This window comes from Drosophila santomea, chromosome 2L (genome assembly GCF_016746245.2).
Source record: "Drosophila santomea strain STO CAGO 1482 chromosome 2L, Prin_Dsan_1.1, whole genome shotgun sequence".
NCBI lineage: Eukaryota > Metazoa > Arthropoda > Insecta > Diptera > Drosophilidae > Drosophila > Drosophila santomea.
This window is the reverse complement of record NC_053016.2, coordinates 16,284,077-16,306,003: the sequence shown is the minus strand read 5'-3', so window position 1 is coordinate 16,306,003 and position 21,927 is coordinate 16,284,077. Positions and strand designations below refer to the sequence as shown.

General features: G+C 44.9%; 5 protein-coding genes across 6 annotated transcripts; 3 read left to right on the top strand and 2 right to left on the bottom strand.

Moving 5' to 3' along the window:
• Positions 1-4,797: 4,797 nt before the first annotated feature.
• On the top strand, positions 4,798-6,247 carry LOC120449178 (ATPase ASNA1 homolog). The gene is made up of 4 exons (XM_039631524.2): positions 4,798-5,008; positions 5,075-5,192; positions 5,275-5,715; positions 5,775-6,247. The coding sequence occupies exons 1-4, from the start codon at positions 4,896-4,898 to the stop codon at positions 6,111-6,113; spliced, it is 1,011 nt and encodes a 336-aa protein (XP_039487458.1). The 5' UTR covers positions 4,798-4,895; the 3' UTR covers positions 6,114-6,247.
• LOC120449168 (glycerol-3-phosphate dehydrogenase, mitochondrial) lies at positions 6,195-8,431 on the bottom strand. The gene has a single exon (XM_039631513.2). The coding sequence runs from the start codon at positions 8,413-8,415 to the stop codon at positions 6,274-6,276; it is 2,142 nt and encodes a 713-aa protein (XP_039487447.1). The 5' UTR covers positions 8,416-8,431; the 3' UTR covers positions 6,195-6,273.
• Positions 8,432-8,517: 86 nt separating this feature from the next.
• LOC120449185 (cytochrome b5) lies at positions 8,518-10,878 on the bottom strand. Its single transcript, XM_039631537.2, has 2 exons — positions 10,673-10,878; positions 8,518-9,116 (listed from the first exon to the last, which is right to left on the bottom strand). Exons 1-2 carry the CDS (start codon positions 10,790-10,792, stop codon positions 8,832-8,834), a joined length of 405 nt encoding a protein of 134 aa, XP_039487471.1. The 5' UTR covers positions 10,793-10,878; the 3' UTR covers positions 8,518-8,831.
• Positions 10,879-11,506: 628 nt separating this feature from the next.
• On the top strand, positions 11,507-18,183 carry LOC120457003 (zinc-type alcohol dehydrogenase-like protein C1773.06c). 2 transcript variants are annotated; one of them, XM_039644167.2, is made up of 3 exons: positions 11,507-11,715; positions 16,315-17,133; positions 17,205-18,183. In XM_039644167.2, exons 2-3 carry the CDS (start codon positions 16,406-16,408, stop codon positions 17,620-17,622), a joined length of 1,146 nt encoding a protein of 381 aa, XP_039500101.1. In that variant the 5' UTR covers positions 11,507-11,715; positions 16,315-16,405; the 3' UTR covers positions 17,623-18,183. The 2 variants fall into 2 exon arrangements, with proteins under 2 accessions (XP_039500101.1, XP_039500094.1); XM_039644160.2 differs by lacking the exon at positions 11,507-11,715 and adding an exon at positions 15,022-15,237.
• A 646-nt stretch (positions 18,184-18,829) lies between these two features.
• LOC120447182 (origin recognition complex subunit 1) lies at positions 18,830-21,891 on the top strand. The gene is made up of 3 exons (XM_039628673.2): positions 18,830-20,242; positions 20,306-21,181; positions 21,242-21,891. The coding sequence occupies exons 1-3, from the start codon at positions 18,958-18,960 to the stop codon at positions 21,829-21,831; spliced, it is 2,751 nt and encodes a 916-aa protein (XP_039484607.1). The 5' UTR covers positions 18,830-18,957; the 3' UTR covers positions 21,832-21,891.
• Positions 21,892-21,927: the final 36 nt, after the last annotated feature.

Sequence of the window (21,927 nt, the reverse complement as noted above, 5' to 3'; positions counted from 1 at the left end):
AATTCTGCAACGGAGTGTCGCGTACATGGGAAATTTATGCAGAAATGCGAGCTGTGAGTCAGCGGGATTTCAGCGAGGGAAAACTGTGTGACGCGCTGTCAGCGAAGCGGAGCTCGGAAAACTCCGTTGGCAGGACAGCCTGTTGCATGCCACCCGACAACCACCCACCACCCACTTCGGATGAGTGGCAGCTCGGCGTGGCGTTAATAAGCGCCTTCTCCCACGCAAATCCCCCCAAGAGCCACTTGAATCAGGAGTGCCCACTATGCTGTTGTTTAATGAAAGCTTTCATCACAGGATGTCCATTAGGTTTGAGTCTAAGCAAACGTTTTGACCGTTGGAAAACCCAAATGGTTAATCACACTACGGCCCACTACAGCACAAGAGACCAAGTTATTCGGCCTTAAAGCACTGTGAGCGCTATAGGTCTCTTTTAATTTTGTACCCATTTCCAACTGTTTTAAAACAAATTTTCAAATCAAATTTTTAAATATTTTTTTTACGCTTGGAGAAATATATATTTTAAGTTTACAGCTATTTAATTGATTTTGGCAATTTGGTCATTTAATATGTATATTATGTTTAAACAAGAGAAGCTATAGTCGAGTTCCCGACTATCTGATACCGTTACTCAGCTAGTAGAAGTGCAGGTTTGGGGTTAGAGTGGGGTGGCAAAAGTTTTTGGCAATCGATAGAATTTAGACGACTAATACAAAATGAAAAATATCTAAACATTTTCAAAGTGTGGGCGTGGCAGCTTTGGGGGTTTGTGGGCGTTAGAGTGGGCGTGGCAAAACGGTTTTTGGCAATTGATAGAAATTTACAAGACCAATACAAAATGAAAAATATCAAACATTTTCAAAAGTGTGGCAGTATTGGGCGGTTGTGGCGTTAGAGTGGCGTGGCAACATGAATCGACAAACTTGCGCTGCGTCTATGTTCTGGAGTCTGTATGCCAATCTAAACTTCTAGCTTTGTAGTTCCTGAATAGGTATAATAATTAATTAAAAGGGGTATTTTGCATTTTAGACCACAAAGGAAAAGGTTTTCTAATACGATGGATTTAAATATAAGTCACAGATATTTTTAAAATTAACATATTGGGGTTTTCGTTTATATATGTATATCAGATACCCGTTACTTAGATAGTGCAAGGAAGATATTTCCAAATTCTAATGACCTTATTAATTAAAACTTGGTTTTATAATGTCCCTAGTGTAATTTTACGTAGAGAATAATAAGGCTCAAGTAAATCCCTTCTTCTTTCCCTCATTTCGGAGCTCTGGCTTGTTGAGAGTGCAGCAGGCATCGATGAATGCCATAAGGACTCCAAAACTTTCCACTTTCCACGCCAAACTAATCGGATTTAATTTAATTAGTTGCTCAAAGGCAGCGAGCTGCGGAAAGTGGAAAGCACCGGCGGCGACGAAAGTCGCGGAAAGCGAGGAGTGCAGAGACAAAGTACTTTTTCATTACATTTTGTCAGAACAAGGGGGCAGATAGCCGCATGTCGCGCGGCAAATTGTCAGGTGCTAAGCTTTGATAAAGTGCGCCCTCGAAGGACTCGGAGGACTTGAAGGACAATGAATAAAAAGCTAAGCTCGACCAGGTGAAATTCGGGGAAAAAGCACAAGCCCAAGCCAAATGCAGACAGAAACATTTATTAAACGCGCCCCAGGAGTGCTCTTTTCAATGTTTGTTTTTCTTCGCATGCAAAATCACACATTCTACGTTTATGCGAAGAGTGATTTTGTGATTGTTAAGATAATATACTTAAATAAATTTTATAGATAGCACTTTCTACAATCTGCTTTTGCTTAAAATGACACTGCACAAGACAATAGCAAAATAATAGACCCTTTACACGTGGTACCAGTCAATAAATAAATAAATAAATAGAAATAATTTATTCTAAGACAATAGCTAATACATATGTCGTTGCATGAACTTTAAACATTTTTATACCCGTTACTCGTAGAGTAAAAGGGTATACTAGATTCGTTGAAAAGTATGTAACAGGCAGAAGGAAGCGTTTCCGACCATATAAAGTATATATATTTTTGATCAGGATCAATAGCCGAGTCGATCTGGCCATGTCCGTCTGTCCGTCCGTCTGTCCGTCCGTATGAACGTCGAGATCTCAGAAACTACAAAAGCTAGAAAGTTGAGATTAAGCATACAGACTCCATAGACATAGAAATGAAATCCATAGACAAAATGAAATTTTTTCATTTTTGTATTAGTCTTGTAATTTTCTATCGATTTGCCAAAAAACTTTTTGCCACGCCCACTCTAACGCCCTCAAACCGCCCAAAACTGCCACGCCCACACTTTTGAAAAATGTTTTGAAATTTTCATTTTTATATTGGTCTTGTAAAGTTCTATCGATTTGCCAAAAAACTTTCTGCCACGCCCACTATAACGCCTACAAACCGCCAAAAATTGTGTTTAAGACTCTCCTTCTCCCTTCCACTAGCTGAGTAACGGGTATCAGATAGTCGGGGAACTCGACTATAGCGTTCTCTGTTGTTTTTATTAAAAAACGATGTCTTTGGAATTAATATTTGATTTAGTAACACGTATGAATGCATTTCTAACACTTTGTTATCAAAAAACCAACATAATTTAACAACATTTATAAGTTTACAATACAAGAAAACAACAAATATAACTTATTTGGTTATAACATTAAAAATAGAAATCTGAAATGAATCAGTTTCCTGATTTAAAACCGCATAACCGAAAGCGAATTGTCTTTTCCCCATCGCAGAGCAAAGTTTCCCGTTGAAAATTTCGTATGGGAAATTGTGTGAATGGGTGCCGGGGGCGGGGGCGGAGAAGCTCAGGTAACGGTAACTGAAACGTTGCCACCGCTGATTTCAAGCAAATTGGCCGTCCATGTGTGTTCCTGTGTGTGTGAGCTGGGTTTTTTGTTTATGGAAAGTGTTATTGTTTGACTTTGAACTTTCCGCTTGTTTGCTGTCCTTACGCCAGTGGCAGTGTGTGTGTGTGTGTGTGCGGGTGTGTGCTTTGGACCAAAGCCGAGAATGGCCCAAACAATATAATAAAATTTAATGCGCACATATTTCATGAGCCAACAAACGCACGCACGCACAGACTTGCAAAAAGCGGATCTCAAACACCCAGGGCTGGGCAAATAAATAAATCATCCAGCCAAATTTATCGCTTTATTTTTGAACGCACTGCCAGAATGATTAAAACGTTTCAGTCGCCTAAAGCGGGTTTACACTCTCATAAAGCAAAAACACTCTTGTTTTTTCCCAAAGCGATTTGTTTACCATTTACTCAGTTAAACTTTTTACAGCCATAAATGGGTTTTCAATAAGCTTCTCTGTATCAAAATGAAAAGTCATTTTGGTTGTACAATTTATTTTCAGCTTGGCGATAAGTTGATATCTTAAAATTGTCAAGCGTGTGTCATTTTCCCATAATTAATCTGTTTTTAATTTAGCTTCTTAAACAGGCGATAGATAAAATTGATACCATTTTTTGCATTCCACATCGATTATACTCAACTTTTTACCTGTCAGGGCCCATATAAGTGGGCACACAGCTGAATTCGATCCAATTATAAAAGATGAACTCTCAGTTTCACATTTAGATTAAACGAAATACGCTAAATAAAACATATTTAATTTTTTAAATTAAATCAACAAAAAATTATACAGTCAACTGTCCCGACCGTTAGAGACCCTTTAATATACAGCAGCAGAGCGAAAGATAAAAGATTATTATGAGATGAAGGATTATTATAAAAGCATCAGAAAAGCTTCCTTTCCAATATTACAAACCTTTCAACGAATCTGGTACTCTCTTTTAACGTAATTAGGAACAAACCAGAGACCAATTCACTATAATTCACTATTCTAATGTCTTTGTAGAAGCCCATGTAATATATACAAAATCCCTTCCAACTGAATATTAATTTAAAAACTACTAATTTTTAAGGATACATTACATTACAGTGTATACGAAGTCCTAGGCTTATAAAAACAATTGAGATAACGCAATATGAATATATGCAATACAGAAGAAATGTATTTTAAATTTGTTTTATCTGATAAGCACTCCACTCACAATAATTGACAGGCACTAAAAATGGTCTAGCTCTGCGAATAAGTTAGTTTACAGCACAGCTTCCGTATTCCGCGATAAGGAGAAATATCCGAGTTAAGAAACGACAAAACTTAGTAATGGACGGAAATCGGTGGGGTTTTGGGGTGCAACACACAATGATACGAAGATACCGAAAATCGAAGCAATTTAACGCGGACGCCCACCGACGGAGGGGTTTTCACAACTATTTTTAGTAGTACACAGCCATACGGTTTTTGTGTTCCCTTGTTGCTCGCATTTTCTCGCCGACACTTGGGCTTTGATAAGCTCGCGATTTGCACAATTAACAGTGGCGGGCTGTGTGGGCGCGGGAGACGCGGAGATGGGTCAAGCATCCGCGGCACTTATTGTGATTTTCTTGGGCTGCTAGCGCGCTTTGTGCATTTAATAGGCGCGATAAAAGCAGTGGAGCTTTGAGCATTTACGCAGCAACAGATAATAAAGCGTTATTTTGCTGTTGCTATAACAATTAGTTAAAACTTATGTTAGTTTCTTGCACTCACTGGACAATATTTATGTAGATTTGCAAAATTTCAATTTTAAATAAACTTATTTTGGCGCCAAATGACCAATCAATCAAACCCTGGTATTGCTGGTGATCAGCTGATTTGAGTGCCTATCGACTTACATGTCTATCGATTATAGCTTTGCCGCTATTCCAGCATATTGGCATTGGACGGTCACTCTGCTCGCCAGAGTTCATATTCATTGCTTATAATTTCAACTAATTTCCTACGTGTCTCGCTTTAGTGGGCATTATGGTCGACAATTTGGAGCCCCTGGAGCCCAGCCTGCAGAATCTCGTTGAGCAGGACTCCCTGAAGTGGATCTTCGTTGGCGGAAAGGGCGGCGTGGGCAAGACGACCTGCAGGTGATACAACAATAACAACAACAAGGCCGCTTTCTTGGCCGATCTGTGTTAATCTCTGTTTTATAGTTCCAGCCTGGCCGTTCAGTTGTCGAAAGTGCGCGAATCGGTTCTGATCATATCCACAGATCCGGCCCACAACATATCGGATGCATTCGATCAAAAGTTCACCAAGGTGCCCACAAAGGTTGGTGGAAAATTCCCAAAATGAAGTCATTTACAATTGGGTAAACTGAGCTAAAACATCCGAATTCCTTTTTCACACCCAGGTTAATGGCTTCGACAACCTGTTCGCCATGGAAATCGACCCCAATGCCGGTCTTAACGAGCTGCCCGAGGAGTACTTCGAGGGCGAAAACGAGGCGCTGCGCGTGAGCAAGGGCGTCATGCAGGAGATGATTAACGCTCTACCCGGCATCGACGAGGCGATGAGCTATGCGGAGGTGATGAAGCTGGTCAAGGGCATGAACTTCTCGGTAGTCGTCTTCGACACGGCGCCCACAGGACACACACTGCGTCTGATTGCGTTTCCCCAAGTGGTGGAGAAGGGGCTGGGCAAGCTGCTGCGGCTTAAGATGAAGGTGGCGCCGCTGCTGTCACAGTTCGTCTCCATGCTGGGCATGGCTGATTTAAACGCCGACACACTCTCCCAGAAGCTAGACGACATGCTGCACGTCATTACCCAGGTCAACGAGCAGTTCAAAAACCCAGTGCGTAGAAACATTTATTTAGCTCTTACAACGCCTAATCGGCATTCTTTCTGTGACAGGATCAAACCACATTTGTATGCGTTTGCATAGCAGAGTTCTTCTCGCTGTACGAGACAGAACGTCTGGTCCAAGAGCTAACCAAGTGCGGCATCGACGTCCATAACATAATTGTAAACCAGTTGCTGTTTCTGCAGAGCTCACACGACTCGTGCAGCATGTGCGCCTCCCGCTTTAAGATTCAGGAGAAGTACCTGGACCAGATTGCCGACCTGTATGAAGACTTCCATGTAACCAAGTTGCCGCTCCTCGAGAAAGAGGTGCGCGGTCCAGAGAGCATCCGTTCCTTCTCCGAGAACCTTATGAAGCCCTACGAGCCAAAGGCAAAGCCCAAGGAATAGGAATGGCCGCCGAACCCTTTACCCATCCGTTTGTAAGTTTCTTCCTTAGTCCGTGTGTAAACAGAAAGTGCGTAAAATAAATTAAAGTTGAGGTAGCGATCCCCGAAGGAAACTGCTTCGACGTGTAATGCGTAGACGATGGTGACAACGAAGACTATTTTCAAAGGCCGCCCCCGGCCCGCTCCATTTGCATTACGATAGGAAAGTTACTGCCTTTCATATGCTTTTTGTGGTCCAAATACAGCCGTGCGTACCGCAGGTACTCGGTGTTGCCCTGCACAATAGCCGACATGAGCAAAAGGAACTCGTACAGGTTGACCTTGCCCTGGGCATGGACATCAATGTCCCGCAAGACGTTGTGCATCAGGTCGACGGGCACCTCCTTTACGCCCATCGTTTTCATGGCCCTGCAACAGTCGGCAATCGACACGTACCCCGTTTTGTTCTTATCCATTTGCCTGAACTGCCCGGCAAACTTCCGCACTTGGCCCACACTCATCTTGATGGGAATGTTCAACTGCGAGGCACTCTCCTTGGTCAGCTGGCCCATCTGGGAGTTTAGAAAAGTGCGCGTCTTGCGGATCTGCTTTTTAATTTGCTCTCGCGACCAACTTAGCTCCTTGGCCATAATGTTTGCCACTTGCGGTAGTATCTCCTCGGCCACCTGGACATTTAGAAAGGCCACACGTAGTCGGCGGGCCACCATGTCCTCCAACGTGCAAGCGAAGTCCCGAACGCCCTGCTTTACCTCCGCCTCGATGTACGGGAACTCCGAATGAAGTCGCTTGCCCACAATGGGCCATGCCTTTCCACTGCTGTCCGCACTCACAGCCACTTTGAAGGCATTCGATCCGTACGTGTTGGACAGGTGCTCAGCCACGTCCCGCTCCATTCCAAAGTCCTGCACCAGCCGGATAAACATCTTCGGACCCCAGCCACTGGCTCCATCCAGTTTGCAGGACTCGGCGGTCACCGATTCTCTGCGCAGCGGTGAAAGATCTCCATACCGTATGGCTGCGTTGACAGTTTTCTCAGCCAGAACCCGAAACGACGACCAGGTGCCGCCCACAATGGAAAGCATGTTTCGGGGCCCTAGCTGAATTACATGGTTCTTGAAAAGAGTATGGTGCAGGGAATCGGATTGCACGGGCAGAGGTTTGTAACCACCCCAAACGGCCAGTACATCGCATCTTCGCACATCGAAATTGGGCGTTACAAAGTGCTTAACGCAGTCTAGTAGAGACTGCACATCCGTCTCCGTGGGCTGCGTGTCCTGTTCGGGCAGATTGAGCGGCTCATCGCTGGATCCCACTAGCGTATGGCCCTGCCAGGGCAGGAAAAAGATCGATCGGCCACTGGGCGTGTGTGGATCAAAGACGCCCACCTCCTCGGGACAGTAGTATCGGGGCAAGACGATGATCGAGGACCAGCTGCGCGTGCAGAGCGGCTTGGCTTCCGAATCCTCCATCTGGCGGAGGCTGTCGCTCATGTGGCCAGTGGCGTTGACCACCACCTTCGCCCGGATACTGTACTTCTTGCCCGTCAGCTGGTCCACCGCCTCCGCACCCGCCACATTGCCCTCCTTGTTCTTGATTAGTCTCGAGACCTTCATGTGGTTGCAGATATCTGCTCCGTAACGAGCCGCCGTAAGAGCAACCGAAAGGCACATCCTGGCATCATCGTGCTGGCCCTCGTAAAAGACGAAGGCGCCAAACAGTTCCTGGCGTCGCAACATTGGAAATAGTTCCAACGCCTCGTTCGCACTCAGATACTGAAAACTCCTGGTGGTCTTGGGCGCCATCAGGTGGTAAATCTTTAGCTTCATGTAGTAAAGCGGCGCCTCCCACCAATGGTGAACGGGCAGCAGGATGGGAACTGGCTGGCTGAGATGCGGCGCCAGATTGCCAATGTGGCTGCGCTCCTGCAAGGAGCTGCGAACCCTCCGAAATGCAGCCACGTCCAGACGCGAGATAGCCTGCTCCAGATCCCTTAGGCCACCGTGCAAGAGTTTGCTCGATTTGGAGGAAGTGCCGCTGCCGAAGTCATTCGCTTCCACCAGGGCGGTCTTTAAGCCCCGCGTGGCAGCATCAAGAGCACAACCGGAACCCACAGCACCGCCGCCAATGATGAGGATGTCGTAGTGGGTGCGCTTAAAGGCCTCCAGGCACATCTTTCGCGTGGGCAGCTCCCGCTTCATCTGCGGCACTGGAGTCGAGTCCGTTTGCCTTTCATCAAATCCAAAGGCGCCGTGGCCCAGCTTGGAGCTGCCCAGCATCACCGCCATCTGAAGGACCTTGGCCATAATATTAACCCGTGCTTACACAACGAATTTGGACTATATCTGCGTGGGCAGACAATATATCTGACATCTGACGGAAGCAAAAAAAAATTTGGACGGGTTTGCTTGCTTTTGGAAATATGTTTATTGTACATACATGTGAAGAAAAACATTCTGTTTTCGTTCCGTGCCTCAAATGTTGGAATATCAATGGGATAAATTACTTTAGAGTCTAGACCCGCCGTCTGAAGGAATTACACGTGTAGAGGGTTGTACAAAATCGCCAAATGCCAAAATTATCGTTAAAACTTAGCACAAATTTACTATAAAAATCTTTCCCGCTCCACTGTCCCGCTCCTCAGTGACTTTTGAGCTTTCGTACATTAACTAAGTGACTCCGGAGCGGGTTGGAAAGTCTCTGCTGGGCATTGTGGCTCCTCCTACTGCTTGGCACCGCCAAAGAAGAACTTATAAAAGAGCGTGGCCACCAAGCACAACACCAGGGGCACCAGCCACGACTTCACAGAGCTCTCCTCGGTTTGCTGGTCCGTGCTCCAGGTCGGCTCAGACTTCTGGGCCACGCTTGTCCTTTCGCTCTCCACCAGCTCGCCGATTTTGTACTTCTTCATCATGTCGCGGGCATCGTTGCTGTGGCCAACGTCCTCAAAGTTCTCCGTGGCATCCTTGCCGGCCTGCTCGATGAGCACCTCTTCGCCACCGGGATGCTGTTGTGAAGGAAAAGAACCAGATAAATATTCGCATAAATAACTGTTGGCTGGGCTTGAATGAATGCTAATGGACGTCTGACCCTGAATTTTATGCAGCTGACAGCGGAGGAAATTTGTTCAAGGAAGCTACATGGTAATATTTTGTACTTCCGTTGAAAGTAAAAATAATATATGTAGTTAAAGTTCTAACTGAACAAGAGTACTGAAAATATCACTACTAATTCTAGTTACAGGTATATTTACAAGCAAATAAAGTTCCGTCAGCTTTGATCTTAAAAAGTCGAGCTTAATTACGTTTTGGGTGTACCAATAAAATTTGTGGAAACTTTGTACTATGGTCGCGAGGCAAGTATGGTGTAATTATTGTTATTAACTACTACTAAACGTAAACTATATGCTGAATGATAAGACAAACTAATTTCAACCGTCCTTTGAAAGATTGCCGAGTGCAATTGAATCGAAGACAATTCTTTAATCTTTTACATTGTCTTACTCAGCCCTATCTAATTTAAATGACTACTTGGTTATTGCTGTTCTTATTTAGACGAATTAATTTCTATGTGTTAAATCAGAATATACATATGTAGGAACATATTCTTTAAAATATACTGGTCATATTGAGCCATATAAACTGCTAAAATCTCTTCAGATCCAGCAAACACTCTTAAATCTGGAAGTCTAATTTGCGATTTGTGTGGTGATGCTGTACGCAGATAGCAAGGTAGCAGTACCTAATGTTATTCTCGAAAAGACAGAAGAGCGAGCGGATAAGATTAGGGGCATGTTTTAAACATGGACTGGATGGCTTCAGTCGATAGGGTACTGAAACTTTGGAATGATATTATAAATGTGACGCTTGGTCACCCTCACTATTGTTATTTTCAGGTACTGAAAGTGCAATGTCATCGTTAGAATGGAATTTTCACGGAGCTTATCTTATAAGAGTACGCGATTCCGCCGTAGCATACAAATGAATACATATATATATATTTGGTGATGACCCTACTGCTGCGTCAGGGTGATCCACATTTTGGAGCCGGCGGCACTCGGTGCACTTGCATAAGAATCCAAATTCAAATCGGAGTCCGTAAATCAAATGAGATGCAAATGCAGACGCGGATTTTGCTTAACACTTGACCCTCGTCGTCCATACACACACACACACATGCGTATATGTATGTATGCAAATGGATAGTTTCGCCATGTGGAGCTCTTTCGACAGCTGCGAGTTTCGACAGGCGAAAGTGGCTGCTGGAAGTTGCGACGTCGCAGTGAATCTGCGAAATCCGGACGCAGGTCAAACTACTATCCGGGGGTCAAAGTACAGACCTAATTGCCCTGCGATGCAAGTTTCACACGCACGTAGAGCCGCTACATGTGGCTACGTGGGATTGGGCTGGGCTGGGCCCATCGCCGCCATGAGCTCAGCGGTAGAAGTGGAACCTAGATAACGCCTAATAACACCCGATGACCCCCATTTAGGGTCGGATGAGGAGCGGTTGCGGGTGCGGGGCGGTGGCATTCAGCTGCGACGTGTTTCGTGCGATTCTTACCTCGTTCAGGAAGGCGGTGACGTCGTAGATGTTGTTGTGGATGAGCAGCCAGGTGTCCTTGTTCGTGTTGTGCTTGGCGACCTCGGCCCGCGTGAAAGTCTTTGTTCCCTCGCTCGACATGGTGATCACTTGTTGATTTCTACTGCGCGTTTGATTTGTGTCACGGAAAAACTATCTGTCCAGCCTCGCACTCTTTCTCTACGGCGCACGGTCTCACAAAAGCGCTGGCCGGCGGTCACACTGGCCCGGAGCAAAATGGATTGTTTACACCAATGCATATTGATATCGACTGCCTAACAATATCGCAGAGTAACCGTTTAGACTAAGCAGAGTGTTTGTGATTTGAACTTTTATTTATTTCAATACATAATATATTAATTACTTGTTAAGTACTCATTTATCTAGCTTATAATTTGTTTGCACCACCCATAAACTGCAGATTTAAAGCGGTGGATACGCTATTACTATATAGTGGATCCCCGCTATTTGCCTATCGACCTGCAGAAAATACTGCATACTTTTAGGTGCGATAGTACCAGTGCTCACAAACACCTCATTTATTTTGGCGCCAATTCGAAAATGTAGGAAACCCCTTAGGTGAAGCAAACAATCGATTTCAACGTAATTTACGAACAAAATTCGAGAGCAATTTTATTTTTTATGCCATTCACATAATAAAACTGTATTAAAAGAGCTACCCCAGCAAACTGGTTCAGCCGCAACCAAAAAAAAAAAATAAATTTCTCTACCAGCGACGAATGCGCAGACTCAGATCTTGTATTTACACTTGAGCCCTGCCTTTATTCCATACTCGGCAAAGGAGACTTCAAAGTCAAACGTATCCTGCTGTACGCCGTGCGGCTGCGGTGCTCCTTCAATAAAAACAGTCGACACGCATCGTGAAGAGTTTTCCAAAAGCTACAGCGCTGTCCAGGCGTTTTCAACTACCATAATTAAAGTTAACAACAAACTAAGCATAAATATATTGATAAGTGACGGCAAGAGTGCTTTTGATACGCTGCCCTTTTAGCTTTTTTACAAGGGTAAGTTGCAGACGAGTCCTTATTACGCAATTGCCATCCTGGAGCGGCCTACGTGCGGTTGCCATTTTCTTGGACCCAAAACTTCCTTTCGGGGTTATACATCCTCTACGCATTTCGATCCTTTGGCTGCAATTTACGTAGACCAAACAGAGAGTTGCGGCAAACGAGAGTTATTTTTAAGTTTCTTCCAACTTCAATCATGCCCTTGGAGCCCGATGTACGCGTGCTTTGGAGCCCCGAGGGTAAACAACTCTTATGGGGGACAATCCAAAACTCTGTCGAGTGGCCTGTAAATCATTCAGATTGTTTGTGTCTTCACAAGTATCAAAGTGGGCTCCCGTATCACGCTTTTCTGCTGGGTTATCAGCACCTGGAGATTTGACTGGCCAGTAAACACTTACCAGCCGGGGGATACCTTTGATAAAGTGTTAGGACCACAGCTCGATCCAATAACCGATATATATATATATCGGGATATATTGGGATGTTCTTGAGGTAGGCGAAATGCTTCGGAATAGTATTAAAACAAGGAGTACATGTAAAGTTGAAATTAATTGTGGCGTTGTTTCAATTACAGTGGAAATTACTACTACAGTTATATGTATGTACATATATGTTTATATATGTAGTTCGCATTAGAACCCATTTAAACGCAATCGGCGATTGTAAATTTGTACGCCACACGCGTCGCAAGAGAAAAATAAGAAAAACAAAGTCGGAACTCAGATGTGGATTGCGATCGAAGGCATTATTGCCACTCACACAAAGGGTCTAAAAATAGCCCTGTCCCTGCATATTTATTACACAGAGAGTTCACGCAATTAAATTTTATGTGTCATTGCTGCATAATTGGCGACATTTTCCGACCCGGGAAAACGACAGTGGTTCGTTCACATTTTCTTGGCGCGACAGTGCCACTGAATTTGCATTTTCAATGCATCATTAGAATTGATTGATTCCGTCATTAAATACAATTGACTGGAATTGAGCAACAAATGTTTTCAATTCAAGCGCGGCTCTTGGCCAACAACAAAATTAATAAATAAATAATTCAGTAAACATTTTGCTTGCTCGATGATCTTTTGATCAGGCGATGGCGAATCGGGAGGTCGGATATATTGTACATATGTATTTTCGAGGGACTGATATTAATTGGTCGAGCAAGAGTCCAGTCGCAGCTTTTAATTGAACACATATTGTTTTTAATTATGGCATTTGCGAATTTTGCTTAACGAGTGTTGTGCCACTTTCGCTTTCACCTTCGACCAGATGCTTAAATACTGAAATATCTCTACGAACTCTTTAAATGTAGATGTAAAATGTAAAGTAAAACGATGCACATTTTATGGCATCTATAAGTCCCATATACACACATACAATAATTTGTTGCATTATCAAATGTGGTTGTACCACAATATTGTAATTTACGTGAATAGTCAATTAACTATTTGCGATTTCTTTCAGTGCTTTTCTTAATGAGAACAGACTACAAAAAGTGATTTTTACATAAATTGTTTTGTTTTCATTTATTTGATGATTGTCATCGTACATTTTTGATTAATGCATTACATACATATGTTTCTAAGTACATAAATACTTCTATTCATATCTATATAGATAAATGAGTGGCAAAACCCAATAAATATATACATATGTACATATGTATGTAGTTATGAAAATAATTCTCCTCAGTGTTTGTGGCTGTTATTCACACGTTTTTTTTGGTGTCAGGATGTAAATGTGTAAAACGTAACTGCGTAAATATTTGGCGTATTTATAGCGACTTATTTACGCATTGTTATTGTGTGGTCGCACAAAGAGCAACAACAAAGCGGTGGAAGGATGCCCAATTCCATTTTGCATTGCATTTTATGTATTTCTGCTGCGCCAAGGAGCGAGTGAGACAGAAAGACATGCCACTCAGAGAGTGCGTGATTATCATGCAGCGAGCACGTGCACATGACTTTGGATTTGTTTTGTTTGCCCCTGCCCCCTCCCCAAACAGTTTCTTCTCACCGTTCCATTACCATGCAAACATCCACCGTTCCTCGCTCCGCAAACACAAACAACAAGCAGTTAGAGGTGCACACATACATAGGTACATATTTGCATAGAAACATATGTATAAACATAAATACGGCACCGTTAGATGCACTTTACCCCGCGGAACGCATTGGGATTAGAGTTATCACTGACTAAAATAAAGATACAAAAAAAGCGATGAGCAAAACAGAATATACTAGGTTTAGAATGTAACTAGGTTTAGCTCAGTCCCCAAAAGTCGTTGAAAAGTGAATAAGTATAGCACCGTTTCTATTTATCGATGCAGCGCATATGCAAGTTGTTTGTTTATTTTGCTTTCAAGTGAAGGCCGGACGACGCATTTTAATTGTATTTTGCAGGCAATTGATAAATTTCCAATTTCTACTGAAACTATATGTTACCACCCGTCGAGAATCGTGACGTGACTAATGGGGCATCCACCGATCCGCGTCGCAGCTTTCTTAGAAGATTTTGTCATCGAAAGATCTATAAACGGTTTCGATGGCCACTTGGCAACGAGGTCTAGATACATATGGCTTTCGTTCTTAATCTCAGAGAGATTTGGCCAGCTCCTGGACTTTGTTTTGGCCATAAATCGGTCGCACGCGTTGGAGTAATGCATTTGTTGTTCTTTATTAAATTGTTTTGATTGCTGTGTTTGTGGCTTGTTTTTCTGCGTCCTCCGTGTTAATTCGAATGTGTAAACAAAAGATAAACAATAAACTCGTTGGAGTACACTGCTAGAAAAGTGGGGCAACTATGTGCACATAAATGGCAGAAGCTCTAAAGGCCAAAAGATTTTTAGATTGTTCTCAGAAATTATCCAAAACAACCAAAAGTGATTTTTTCCAGCAGTGTAATAGTAATAGCTGGCTCAAAATATTGAAATGCATTTCTTTAGATGCGAATGCGTCCAAGCAGTTATCACAAATGAAAACACTCATTTCAAATGTTTCACGCATTCCCTGCGTGCTGTGTATGTGAACAACACACAGTGGCGTGCGGATTGTTTAATCGGGGACTTGGTACTGAAGCTGAGATTTGAAGTATGATTCCCCCGATGGTTACCACCCAATAAGCACTATCCTAAGAAACCAAATATGCTGACATACATAGATATATGGAATGGTATTGTTATGGAGAATAGATGAACTTTCGACCCCCTTCTGCGCGCCCCTGGGCGTGATGTGTGCGTGTGGCTGTGTGCGAGTTCCACTCGTTCCGGCTGTGCTTTTTAGCTGGCTCATCGGCCGAATCGCTTCAGATGTTCTTTGAAAGTGCGCTGGTCAAGACGTGGATGTGCAGCTAAAGAGAAAAATCTAGCCAATTACAAGTACAAGTAAAAGTGTTACCCAGTTTGCAAGGGAATAAAACGAAAAAAGTGAAGAAATTAACAGAGAACTATTACAACAGTAAAATAGTTAGCAAAATGCCGGTCGATGTGTGCAGTCAACCACACAATTTGCTCAGTTCAATGAGGTAAACTATTAAACGACGCCGATTGAATTTTCCCATTTTCCCGATCAAGTTTTCCAATTACCGTGGCCTTTATTGTGAACATATGTATTTTTAGTTTGCAAGCATACATTTTTTAACATTTATTCGTGTAATTTTTCAAAGTCTCCAGTAATGTGATAACTTTTACAAATAGTTTTTAATATCATGTCCCTCAAAAGGGGAAAATAAATAAAAATAAAATAATTAAACCATGTCGAGGTGATGAAAATATGAATTTTTTTAAATAATAATGTGCACATTGAAAAGTAACGAAAAATAAAGTGCAAGTTGAGTAAACTGTAATATGTACATTCGTCACTATATTTTATCACTACAATATAAACTAATTGGAAAGCCAGACATCAGACCAGACTAATATCCGATATTGGGCCAAGCATTTTATCTGATATCTTTATGACCCATGGGTTTCCGGCTTTGCTGTATATTAACCAAATCTAATGTCAGAATTTAGCTTTATCTTTTATTAGAGCCCTTGTCAATTCATTGAAGTGAAGTGATCCGTATCTGGATTGGAAACAAGTGCAATGCAAACGCTTGACCTTTCAGATACTTACCCACTGTAATTACACCACACAAAAAGTAGCTAGAATAATGATATTTACATCGAGAACTCTGAATTGTGGCTGTCCCTGAACATCAAGATAATCGTTTCGAGTGTTAGTACATACATATGTATGTATATAGGAAAGGCAGCGGAGAATACGAAATGGAACTGGCGTACTCTAATATCATGATGCGGCATTGAAACTATCAAGAACTACGCATTGCGACCTTGGATCAATCAAAAAATCAAATCGGAGATATGTATAGAAATGAATAATGTATGGGAAATGATTAATATGGGGATCAACTTCAGCTACTCGATGCTACTCTAGGAAGTTCTCTGAAGGAAGAAAGATTTTTAATATGGAAAACATGTAGACATATTAATACATATTCTCGGAATAAGCTATTAAAGTTTAGTGACCCATTTATTCTGCAGGAGTATTTTTAGCAACATCTCTAATATATATCATTCATTCCTTTGTCTGATTGCAGCGGAACAACAGATACCTCGTTGTCATTGAACCCACTGTCCCTGACTTCCGCTCTGCCGCCAACGGATCCCGATCACCACAATCCACACAACATGAACAAGCTGTGCCGCCAAGTGTCAATTGAGTCGCCCGGCCCGGGTGCCAAGAACTGCGTCTTCAACTTCTTCGTGCCCATCGAGGACACGCCAGCGATGGGCGCCCGCATCCGGATCGTTTGCGCCGGAGCTTGCTATCGTCGTCGCGATCGCGCCAACTCCATCACCAGCATGTCCTCAGTGTCCTCGGAGCTGAGCGACTACTGTCCATCGGTAAACTCGATATCCTCGCCCGCACACCAGGGCATACGGGAGGGATCCTTCTTTCCCGGCTTCGAGGTAGCCGGCGTGATCGAGTCCCTGGGCTCAGAGATCACCGAGGCCAACAACCGTGGCCTGCGCATTGGACAGCGTGTGATCGTCTATCCATTCGATGAGACCCCAGCCGGCTATGCCGAGCTGCTGGTCGTGCCGGACCTGAAGCACGTGGTGCCCATTCCCGACAGTCTGCCCATGGAGGTGGCCGCCATGCTGCCGACGGGTGCCCTGCTCGCCTGGAACGCCGTCTTCAAGGCCCAGGCCGTCGTCACACAGATTCTCAGCCAGAGGGCTGCCACGGAGCCAAAGCGGAAGCCCAAGATCCTGATCGTGGGCACTGGTGGCCTGGCGCTCTGGGCCGTGCGCATCGCCTCCTATCACTTTGCCACAACTGGAGCCGACAACGTGGACATCACAGTGGCCAGTCTGCGGGACGAGGGCTTCCGCCTGGCAACAGAGATCAAGAAGTAAGCATTCATCTTTCATTCAAATCCAAACTTAACTCTAACCACACAATGCCTCATTTTCCACCTTGCAGCGTCAGCGTGGTGCAGTGGAACGAATGCCTGTACGAGCCGCAGCTGATCGAGCGCACCAAGGACGTGTGCGGCGGGGCCGTGGACGTGGTGATTGACTTTGGCACAACCTCCAGGAGCCTGCACCGCTCGATGCACTGCCTCTCGAAGGGCGGCGTGGTGCTGATCAGCGACGAGGTGGCCGAGAAGCTGCTGCCCAAGTTCTCGCGGCTGTCCGAGCAGTACCAGCAGGAGATCATCGCCATCTCGAACGGCACCGCCGAGCAGCTGGCGGAGGTAGTGGAGCTGGTGGCCAACAAGAAGATCGAGCCACCGCCGCACTCCGTCTTCCCCTGCGAGCAGGCGGCCGAGGTCATCGCAAAGCTGTGCAACTCCGAGATACCCGGACGCGCCATTCTCCGCTTCCATGACATAGAGTAGGCGTTTCGGAGATTAGGAGACTCGGAGGAAGCGAGATCGGAGGACATGGTTCCCCATTAAGGCATTAACTCATTTAATATGGATATCTGTTAGCTGTACTCGGAAGAACACCCGACAAAACACTGCAACCTGCAACACTCTCGAAGCGGATTCAGAAATGTGCTTATTTTGTAGTCGGTCATTGTTTTGTAACCTTAATTTTGGACTGCAGACAAACTCCTCGTTTTATTGTCTTAGCGTTTTAGGCATTTTTAGTATTATGTACATATAGATTGTGATTTATTTTATTCGTAAGCCACCCCACCCATGATTCTACTTTTGCCAGTTCATCTATCACATCGCCATATTAGCCGAAATCGAGATTCGGAGCTTCTTTAATCATTTTCGTTTAAGTAAATACCCCAGCAGAAGAGGATTACAAAATAAATGTTATGCATATTATACACAAAATTGTTACGCATGTGATGCAAATGTTTGATTCAATTGCTTGATGTTTGTACTCATTACGTACCCAACATTATACTCTACTCTTATTCACAAATAAAAACCATTAACTATCAATCCACGGGGCTGTTATGCTAGGTATGCTGCACCTGCCCTTCGTGTGTGTAATGTGGTAGTCGAGTTCCCCGACTATCTGATACCATTTACTCAGCTATTGGAAGGGCAAATCAGAAATTTCAACAACATCAGTTTTTTACGGTTTGTGGGCGTGGAAAAAAGATCTTTGGCAAATTAACAGAAATTTACAACACTAACAAAAATGTGCAAAAATATCAATACATTTTTCGAAAGGGACGTGGCAGTTTTGAGCGGTTTGTGGGCGTGGCAGCATGGATCAACAAACTTGCTCGGGACTCGGCTGATGATCCTAATCAATAATATATCTACTTTATATGGTCGGAAACACTTCCTTCTGCCTGATAAATACTTTTCAACGAATCTAGTATACACTTTTGGTTTTGGGTATTAAATTAGATTCAGGACTGACTAACAAATAGAATTTAATATTCGTATACTTTATCAGATCGAAAATACAAAGGTAATTATGTTAAAAGGTCCATTAAATTTGCAGTTGTCTAATTTGAAATATAACACTTTTTTTAAATGTAAGCAATAACTAGATGTGGCAACGCTCTGAGCCCACAAAGAAGAGTTGGCAGGCCATGCCGCACCGATTGGTGTTGGATAACGTCGTTGGTGGAATTGCGCCAAAAACTGTAAACAGCGCGGCAAGCTGATCGCAAACGCAGGGGAGCCAATCTAGTCGAGACCCAATTTAATTATTGCTGACGTTGGCGACTTGGTACACCACTGATAGTGAATCGCAGCGCGATGGTTAATAAAGAGAACGCCCGCAGTGTGGGCCAGCAGGTGAAGTGGATCGGAAGCCAAGAAGCACTGCCGCCTGTAAAGAATCTGGAGCACAAGAACGTCTACTGCTACCAGAAGTGCATCTACGGTCCGCTGACTTTGTCCGTTGGCGATTTTATCCTGGTGTCGAACGCGGATGCCGCCGAACCGGACACAGTGAGTGGATGCGACGTGGCAAGGATCTTGCACATGTATGAGCTGCGCGAGGTAACCGATCGCGAACCCTGTCGCGCCATCGTCCAGTGGTATTCCTGGCCGAAAGCCATTCCGCACAACAAATACGACGACGACGAGGTGGCTATAGACTTTAGCCTGGAGGTGATCGAGGAGCATCGCCCGTACGATAACGACGTCGCCCTCGGTGCCATCTACCGCAAGTGCATCGTACTGGAAGGCATCTCTGAAAAGTCCGCGCAGGAAATTCTCAGCCGACACTCCCACTCCAACAAACTGAAGTCCACGGCCTGCCCAATGTTTGTCAGCCGGTACAGGTTTGTCAAGGTGAAGCGGAGATATCGATTAATTCCCTTGGAAATTCATTTGGAGCAGCCGGAGGACAATACCAGGCCATCCCGTTCGTCACGCAAATCCCTAACTGCACACAGAGAATCCAAGCGATCAGATTCCGCCCGTCACGATGAGACCTCTGGCGAGAAACGACGACGTGCATCAATGGCAGGTGCGAATTCCGTGGAGTTCATCGATGTCAACTGCTTCACTTGCGAAAATAAGGTGTCGCCCATCAAGATCGTGGGCGGACGCAGTGTAGTACGGTTGTCTGAGAAGAAAACGGCCCCGGAGATTAATGCCAACTATCTTCCGGCCTCTCCCCTCACCGAAAAGAATGCCAAGGTGGAGACGCCGAAATCCCGGGCCTCGGCAGCCCGCCGCAACCTTAATCTCAGCTTAGATCGCGGAGCGGATACCACAGCCGACTCAGACTGTCTGAATTACTCAATTGTTCAGCAAACTCCTGATCCCAAAACGCCTTCCAACGACATGAAGATCAAGTTGCGCCTCTCGGAGAGAAGGCGTTCGGTGCGTCTCGCATCCATGGACTTGGATCCCTTGTCGTTAGAGGAGGCCGCACAAGAACCCAATGCCCAAGGACGAAAGCGATTGGGCGTGGCCAGTGGCGATATCTACCATACCCCCACCAAGAAATCCAAAGAGCCTTCGGGCGTTACCGAGCAAACGCCCTCGACAAGGCGTAAAAGCATCCTGAAATCAGCCACCAGTCGTTTGGGTAAGTAGTTGATCTTCCACACATATTAACATGCACTAAAGGACTTGTCCATGATTTTTTTAGCCGAGGGCACGCCCAGACGTAGTATTCAATTGTCTAGCATTGTGGAGAAGCGCGTGTTCAAGGATGATGAAGTAATATCCACTCCAAAAAGGGGGCGTCCTAAGAAAACAGTTCAAGACGAGGACGAGGACTACTCGCCAAAAAAATCAGTCCAAAAGACGCCTACGCGAACGCGTCGTTCAAGCGCCATCACCAAAACAGCGACGACACCCAGCAAAGGGATCACAACCGCAACTGCACCGATGACGCCCTCGCAAAAAATGAAGAAGATTCGAGCTGGTGAACTGAGTCCCAGCATGCAACAGCGCACTGACCTTCCGGCGAAGGAATCTAGCAAATCGGAACTGCAGCTGGCACGGGAACAGCTTCACGTGTCTGTTGTGCCAAAAAGTTTGCCGTGCCGCGAACGGGAATTTGAAAACATTTACGCCTTTCTGGAGGGCAAGATCCAGGACCAGTGCGGCGGCTGCATGTATGTGTCTGGAGTTCCGGGCACTGGCAAAACTGCCACTGTGACTGGAGTCATACGCACCCTGCAAAGGCTGGCAAATCAGAATGAGCTTCCTGCCTTTGATTATCTGGAGATCAATGGCATGCGACTAACTGAACCGCGTCAAGCCTACGTGCAGATCTACAAACAGCTCACGGGAAAGACTGTGTCCTGGGAGCAGGCACACGCTCTTCTGGAGAAACGGTTCACTACTCCGGCGCCTCGTAGAGTTACCACTGTGCTACTGGTTGATGAGCTGGATATCTTGTGCAACCGGCGCCAAGATGTGGTCTATAACTTGCTCGACTGGCCCACCAAGTCGGCGGCCAAGCTAGTAGTGGTCACCATTGCCAACACTATGGACTTGCCTGAGCGCTTGCTGATGGGTAAGTATTCCTAACATAAATTTCCAACGGATGCTATAGCTTTTATTGTTCCTCTTTAAGGTAAAGTCACATCTCGTCTTGGCCTTACCCGCCTTACATTCCAACCGTACAGCCACAAGCAGCTGCAAGAGATCGTTACCGCCCGCTTGGGAGGATCTGAGGCATTCAAAGGCGAGGCCGTGCAGCTAGTGGCGCGCAAGGTAGCCGCCGTTTCCGGGGACGCTCGCCGAGCTCTGGACATCTGCCGGCGTGCTACAGAAATTGCCGATATATCTGCTGTCAAGTGTGTAACAATGCTCCACGTGCAGCAGGCATTGGCCGAGATGATAGCCAGTGCCAAGGTGCAGGCCATTAGAAACTGCTCGCGGATGGAGCAGATCTTCTTGCAGGCGGTAGCAGCGGAAGTTACACGCACAGGCGTCGAGGAGACGACTTTCATGGGTGTCTACCAGCAGGTGGAGACCATCGCCGCCTTCATGGGCGTGACCTTTCCACCACCAGGACGCGCCCTTCGCCTGTGCTCCAAGCTGGGCGCGGAGCGACTCATCATTAGTGAACACTCCCGCAATGACCTCTTTCAGAAAATCCTGCTAAACGTCAGCGCTGATGACATTCACTACGCCCTCAGAGTAGCAGAGATGGTCAACTAAAGCAAGAATAACGAATAAGAATTAACTAACAAAAAAAAGGCTATTCAAGCAATTATAACATCAAATTCTCATCTGCATTTTTAACACTCAAATCAA